This window comes from Mesoplodon mirus (genome assembly GCF_964341445.2).
Source record: "Mesoplodon mirus genome assembly, chromosome: 12".
NCBI classification, from domain to species: Eukaryota; Metazoa; Chordata; class Mammalia; order Artiodactyla; family Ziphiidae; genus Mesoplodon; species Mesoplodon mirus.
This window is the reverse complement of record NC_138988.1, coordinates 2,111,088-2,118,156: the sequence shown is the minus strand read 5'-3', so window position 1 is coordinate 2,118,156 and position 7,069 is coordinate 2,111,088. Positions and strand designations below refer to the sequence as shown.

The window sequence follows — 7,069 nt, the reverse complement described above, 5'->3', positions numbered from 1 at the left end:
TACCCTTCTGAAGTTCCCATCCAGTGGGAGGAGACATTTCATAAATGCACACAAAATGTAAACAGAAGATAATTTTAGGTCCTGCAAAATGCTGTGGAAGAGGCAGAGAAAGCAGAGGCATTTGGAGGAAGATGTGGACTTAGGGGGTGGGCTTTCCAGAAGCGCCGTGTTCTAGGCATCTGTAATCTGATGGGAAGGGTCCAGTGAAGAAGGAAGGGCGATGGGAGTGGGCTCGCGGCAGTAGCCATGACCTTGAACCGGTGAAGGGGGCAGAATTCAGAGCTCAAGAGCAGAGTCAGCCTTTGTGTTGATCTTCTCTTGCTGCTGTAACAAAGCCCTGCCAACGAAGAGGTGACCGCAGCAACGTCCCCTAGTGCTGCGTCCCTCGCTTCCTCTTCTGCACCAGCCGCAGAAGGCTGTCTGCATCTAAGGGCTCCCACGTTCAGCTCAGGCCTCCTGGAAAACCTCCCTCTTTCGGGGTCAGCCGTCCCATGAAACACAGCCCTGAGGCTGCACCAGATTCTCTGGGTCCAGGGATCAGGCTGTGGGATGGTGGGGGCCGTTCCTGGGGATTCCTACAGGAGCAGGAGCCCCTTGCGCTGGAGCAGGTGGGAAGGCAGGACGTGGAGGCCTGTGTGCACGCACACACACACACGCACATAGGATTTTTCCAGAATAAAGGAGGCCTGAGCACGTTTAAAGACAGAAGGAGCCAGAGAGAGGGGCCTCCACGGGTAGGGAGGGAGGGAGGGACCTAGCAAGGAGCCCGAGAGGCCGGAGCAGGAACGCCTCAGCCTCCCCCCGGGGGAACCGTGTGGTCAGCCAGGCCGGCCAGCTCAGGCAGCCCTGGAAGCGGGGGTCCTCTCCGGAAGCCCAGAGGCTGCCCCCCACCCCGTCCCCACAAACGCCTGTTGCGGGGAGATAAGGGGAGCAGGCAAGCTCTGCATGCCCAGGATCCCCACATAGAAGATGCACCCAGAGCGGAGCCACGTGAATGCTGGTGACCTGCGTCTGGACCCACAGGCGCGAAAGCAGGGTCCCCAAGGCCGTGGACCCTGCATGGCCCTGTTTGGGTAAGAAAACAATACTCACAGGACAGAAATAAAAGGTAGTCTTGCTGGATATCGGGGTTGAGGACAATTTTTATCATCTTCTTCCTGCTCAGCTGCAGAGTTCAGGTTTTCCACAATGAAAATGATTTCTTATTTGTGTCACTTTTCGTGGTTTTAAGTTGTACGTGTTGAAAATAAGAAGGAAACCTCAGAGGCCCCAGAGAAGGAGAGAGCGTGGGCCCGACCAGATGAGGTCGGGTCAGGAACAGCCTGGGAGTCGCAGGGCCAACACCCGCTGCCTGTCCTGAACGTGAGGAACATTCCTGGGGGTCTGGGGTGCCAGGGGTAAAGCGCCCTCAGCCCCCTGACTTTGATTTCTCCTGCCCAGCGCCGTGACCTCCAGTGCGACGACCCTGTTTTAAGAACAAGGAATCAGCTGGAGAGGGTGCGGGCTCCCTCCCTCCTGCTGGAGTGGTACCTGGCCCTGCTCAGGGTCCATTGTCCCCTCGGCTGGCAGCACGGCAGCTCTGGGCCTCAGTTTCGTGCTCCAGCCCAAACCCTCTGAGTTTTAGAGGGTTTACAACCGTCCGGACTGGGGGCCCGAGACTGACGTCCTTGGCTGACTCTGGCCACAGCCATGGGCGATGGCCAGGGGTCCCTCTCCTCAGCAGCCCCCCACTCTGGGCTCCTCTCCTGGGCCCCTCTGGTTGCTAGAACCCCTTCTCCCTGTTCCCAAAGCATTGCTATACCCCAGGGGTTCCCACACTTCAGTCCCCCCACCCCGCCACGGGTGCAACTTTTGCCATCTCTGCAAATCCCTTATTGACTAAGTTAATATTTCATATTGCTGACATTTTTATCACTTATAATAAAAAGCATAATGTTTTAATTTTCCGATATAATTCTTTGTAATATTTCACTGTTCAGCTTCATTTTAATTCATATTTTATAACGTTAAAATATAATTAAAGATACATTTACCTTTTATAGAGAACTTTATATCACTAACATAGATGGGAAGCTGATGTCACTCCCCAGAGTAGACTGTCGCTATAGAAATAAATACAATGCACATACGACTATGGTCTTGACTTCTAGCCTGAGACTGATGCAGCTCTTTGTTAAAAAGAAGGATCAGAAAGTGTTGAAAGGCGCTGAAGATGCTACTGCACCCTCCTCCTGGATGCCTTGCACACCTTCTGGGACCGGGACCCCCCTTGGTTCTCCCGCACGCCCTGGACTGAGAATCATGGGGCATTGGCGGTGCAGTGAGATGCACTGTACCCTTCCGTAAACTGGGCTTGAACTGCGGTTCTGTGCGCAAGTCCCTGGGACCCCGAGGGCCCCCACCTCTGGAGATAAGCTCTCTGGGGGCTGCACACAGGGATAAGCCAGGCTGCTTTCACCACTTCCTTCCTCCTGCTCGGGCAGGGGCTGCCATCGGCTGCCCCACACAGAGTGATCACTGTGGCCTCAGCCAGGACAGCTCAGGCCAGGAAAGGGGCGCCCCGCCAGCAGGCCTGAAAGGTAAGCGGCCCTCATCACCCCAGCACCACCTCCCGCTGTGTGGGCCCCTGGCAGGGGAGGCGGTGGGACCAGGCCGGGCAGGGAGAGAGGAGGCCAGCAGGCAAGTCCAGCTTCTGTCCCTCCTGGGGGGTGGGGGGCACGGGCAGGCGTTCGCCCTGAGACACCAGGTCCTTGGCTGAGTCAAGATTCATTGGTTTATTCAACAAACGTTCATTGGAAGCTTGTCTTTGCGAGGGGAAACGGCCCGCACCGAGTCCTGGAAGGGCAGTGAACCAGGCAGAAAGCAGAGGCTTGAGTGCCAATGTGGTCTCTGACGTGGAGCGCTGGGCAGCTCTGCACAAGTCACTCTCCCTCTCTGGGCCTCAATTTCCCAACTCCAAGCACGAGCCTCGATCAACAGCTTTCCAGGCTCAGCCCCTTCTGGGTCCCCTTCCCTATTCCCCCGTCAGCATCCTCAGCCAGCTGCCTTCCACACGAGAGACCACTTGTGAGAGTTCACTCCGCTGGGGCCAAGCTACTTGGAATCCGTGGGCCGAGGTGTGGTCTGTGGCGTGCACACCATCTGCCAGACCAAGGCTTGAGGGTGGGTGCTGGGAGCAGCCTGGGAGGCCCTCCCCGGCCTCGGGGCGGGGGCGGGCCAGGCCTGGGATCCTTTAGCAGGCATCTGCTTCCCCCACCGCCGAGTAGAGGCTGGGTCTCTGCCAGAGGACGGGAGGGTCTTTCCTCTTCCCAAAGAAGGACTAAGCCCGCTCCGTGCTCCCCCCGCAGTGGCCGTCACGGTCCTGCCTGCTGACCATCCGGGAAGGGTCAGCCGGCCTGGACCCCGCACGCTTCACTTCCTTGATCCCAGCACCCATTTCACAAAGGAGACAGCCCGGCCGGAGAGGGAGGTGAGTGGTCCCTTGTCCGGTCGGGTCCCACCAGCCCTTGGGTCGGGTGCAGGCCGCCAGGACCTCACGGCCACTGTCCCCGCAGCCCGTCCTGCCCGATGTCCATCTGGGCTGCCCTGCTCTTGCTCTGGGCGATCGCCGAGGCCTCCAAGGACTGCCCCGCCGCGTGCGCCTGCCGCGCCCTGGACACCATGGGGTTGCTGGTGGACTGCGGGGGCCGGGGACTCGCGGAGCTGCCCGCCCTCCCGGCCCACACGCGCCACCTCTTGCTGGCCAACAACAGCCTGCGCTCAGTGCCCCCGGGAGCCTTCGACCACCTGCCGCAGCTGCAGAGCCTCGACGTGGCGCACAACCCCTGGCGCTGCGACTGCGGCGTCACGTACCTGCGCCTCTGGCTGGAGGACCGCGCGCCCACGGAGCTGCTACGCGTGCGCTGTGCTGGCCCCGGCCCCGGCCCCGCCTCCGGCCGCGCGCTCGGGCAGCTCAGCGGCTCGGAGCTGGGCAGCTGCGGCTGGAGCCTGAGGGCGTCCTGGGCCGACCCGGGGCCCTGGTGGGACGCGGCGCTGGCCGTGGTGGCCGCGCTGGGCCTGGCTCTCCTGGCGGGCCTGCTGTGCACCGTCTCCGTGCCCCGAGCCTGAGCCGGGGCCCCCCAGGTCATCCCGGACCCGGCCCTGGGTATTCCAACCACGGGTAGCTCAAAATAAACCAGCGGCTTAGCCGTTATCCAGGCTCAGAGATGTTTCCCTCTTAGCACCCGAGTCTGTCTCATCCTGGAAACCTGCGACCATGTTTGTTTTGACAGATATTGACTGGGGCTTCCCTATCCACCAAGTTCCTAGCAAAATGGTTTATCCCACGTCCACACCTCCTCCAGCCACCCCCAATGCCACCATCTCTGGACACCCCAGGCACTTCCCCAGGTCCCGGGAGTCCCGTTCTCACACCCTCCTGGCTGCTGGCACCTCCTTCCCACATGGGCCGCCAGACAGCCCAGGCCACCCTCACATCAATGTTCTAAGTTCCACAAAAAACCTTGTCCTAACAACGCAGCAGCAAACAGACCCCAGGTGGGAGGAGAGGAGACATACCTGTGACAGACCTTGGAAGGCACATCACTGTTCCCAAAATGGGCTTTGGCCACCCTGACCTGGCCATGAGGCCACCTGGCCTCACCCCACCCCGTCCTTTGTCATCTTCTTCTCTCTCTCACTCTCTCTCCTTTTCCTCCTCTCTACGCCTCTTCTTCAGAAACCAAACAACAAATTCCCCCCTTTCTCATGGAAGCAACTCCCCTCCTGATGCTGGCATCAGACACCTGCAAACTCTGGGCTTCCACCTCTACCCTAAGCAATGGTCACCAAAGTCTTCAAACAAAATGCTTCTCTCCCTCAGTGGGTTTCTGGTGCCAGCAGTTACAATATTAAACTTTTTCCCACCATATGAGATAATAATTACAGATCCATTACTGGCCAACCCAAATCCAATATAATTATACCAAAGATCCACCCTGCAAGGAGGTCCAAATAGTGGGGATGTGGGTCAGAGGGTGCCACGAGGAAGGCCAAGTGGACACCAGGTGCCACTGGAGGGCAGTGACCCACAGAGGTGAGGCTGGACCAGGAGCCCCAAACTCGGGGCTGGTGGACAATAGGGAGTGGTGGGGACTGCGGTAAACCGGGGAGCCCACGCTCCATCCAGAGGCCCAGTGGAATGTTGCCACGTGGAAAGGTGGCCAGGTGCCCGTTCTTCCAGAGAGGTTGGAAGAAGTTTATGTTAAACTGAATTATTCAAGCATTGGCGACTAAATTTAAATTTTTAAAAAATATACATCAACGGGACAAATAAAACACATTAATCAGCATGAATAGTCCGGAGGCTGAGAGTTTGGTTTCTGCATTAGGAATCAGCTAGCATCCGCTCGCTGGGCACTTACTATGTGGGAGGCTCTGCATAAAGCACCCCCCACGGGCCTTTCTCCTGTACCCTGTGAGCCCTGTGAGGAGGTGCTGTCCTCCTGCACCACATGGAGGTGGACTCAGGCCCAGGCCTGTAGTCACTTCACAGGCACAGGCCAGACACGTGCCCCATCAGACCTGAGAAGCGCTCCCTTGGAAGCTTCCTGGCCCTGGGCCCCCAGAACTGAGCCCCTTCAGCCTCAAGTCCCCAAGCGGGTGCCCCCAAATTCTACCCTGCTCCTTCCTGGGGGGCCATCCTCCCGTGACCCCCGTGGCCCCCGCACCCACGGCTGCGGATCAGGGCTGAAGCGGCAGGGCCCGCGGCGCCGGCCTGTGGGGAGCACACAGAGGATGCCCGGGAGTTGGTCCAAACCCGCCATCCCGGCCGAGTCTTTCCCTCCCAGTGGGGAGAACCCACAGCAGAGGCCACAGCTCCGGGCAGAGTGGGGGGGCTCCCCACCCTCGGGAGGGGTCCTGGGCGTGTCCAGCGGGCCTCCCGAAGGAGACTGGGGGCAGCGGAGCAGTGCCAGCCTGAGCGAAGGGGTGACCGTCAGCGTGTGACCTGCCTTAGGATGTTCCCGAGCCAGGGTGGAGGGGGTCAGGCGGAGGCCGGGCAGGGTGGAGAGTGGCCGTGGGGAAGGTGACCTGGGGCTTCAGAGCTGTGAGGGGGAGGGGAGGGGAGGGCACAGGACTGGGCCGGGGGCTTCCCTTCCCTGGAGGCAGGGCTGGAGGGGCCCCTTGGCCGAGCCCCTGGGCGAGTGTGTGCCAGGAGCAGAGAGGGTCCGGGCTGGAGCGCTGGGAGCCCCGGGGGCCAGGCAGGGTCAGACTCAGCCCTGGGACCCACACCCAGCCCAGGGCTGGCCCCCGGCAGGGGCTCAGGAGCAACTCAGTGGGGACTTGGAGCAGGTCCCTCTGGACACCGGCCTCAGGTTCCCTGTCTTAAAGGCCAGGACTGGACCTGGTGTCCTCCGAGTTTCCCCCGGGTCTGGGCAGTCCCATGGGGTGGGCAGAGTTGGGGGTGGGGGGGCTTGGGACAGCCAGCCCCTGGGGAGCGTTTGGAGGGCCCAGCTCAGATGGCCCAGTTACAGGGTTTTCGTCCAAGGGTCACTCGGGTGGGGATCCTCGCTTTCAGTGAGAGCAGGCGGTTCAAACGACAGGTGTTTCTCGTCCCTGGAAAGATGGTTGGCAGGTGCGTGGGGCTCGGCCCACCTGGACAGTCCCTCTCCTTCCCACCCACCCACCGCACCCCCGGCTCCCCAAGCCTCACAGTGGCTTCGTGGGATGGGATGCAGGCAGTGCAGGAATCAGTGTCCCGAAGAAACCAGGCTCTAGTGGAGGAGTGCCTCGTCCAAGGTCACAAACCAGCCTGGGCAGACCTGGGGTTTGAGTGGAGGCTGGTGTGACCCCCAGCCTGTCAGCCTGTCTTGGGGGAGGCTGGGCAGGTGGGCACAGCACACCTGGTGCCCTGAGCGGCTGTGCCCTCCCGTCAGCAGGGGCCCCTCTGTGAGGGACCAGGGACGGACTCTGCTGATCTCGGGGGGCTATGGATTCATGGGGTCCCTGGGGTCAAGGCTCTGATCCAGGTGCTCAGCAGCTCTCTGAGCACCCACTGTGTGCATGGATCCGGGCACGGTGCTGGAGAACA

At 60.5% G+C, this 7,069-nt stretch overlaps 1 protein-coding gene across 2 annotated transcripts; it reads left to right on the top strand.

Moving 5' to 3' along the window:
- The first annotated feature begins 2,165 nt into the window (after positions 1-2,165).
- On the top strand, positions 2,166-4,364 carry GP9 (glycoprotein IX platelet). Of its 2 annotated transcripts, XM_082638263.1 has the most exons (3): positions 2,166-3,162; positions 3,348-3,469; positions 3,555-4,364. In XM_082638263.1, exons 1-3 carry the CDS (start codon positions 2,881-2,883, stop codon positions 4,105-4,107), a joined length of 957 nt encoding a protein of 318 aa, XP_082494389.1. In that variant the 5' UTR covers positions 2,166-2,880; the 3' UTR covers positions 4,108-4,364. The 2 variants fall into 2 exon arrangements, with proteins under 2 accessions (XP_082494389.1, XP_082494390.1); XM_082638264.1 differs by having other exon boundaries at positions 2,166-2,579; positions 3,348-4,364.
- The last annotated feature ends 2,705 nt before the right edge of the window (positions 4,365-7,069 follow it).

Bases quoted from the DNA above. Each gene is read 5' to 3' on its own strand.
- GP9 (XM_082638263.1), top strand. From the start codon at position 2,881: ATGTGGTCTCTGACGTGGAGCGCTGGGCAGCTCTGCACAAGTCACTCT. The intron at 3,163-3,347 runs GTGGGTGCTGGG...CTCCCCCCGCAG, and splicing joins TGCCAGACCAAGGCTTGAGG to TGGCCGTCACGGTCCTGCCT. The intron at 3,470-3,554 runs GTGAGTGGTCCC...CTGTCCCCGCAG, and splicing joins CAGCCCGGCCGGAGAGGGAG to CCCGTCCTGCCCGATGTCCA.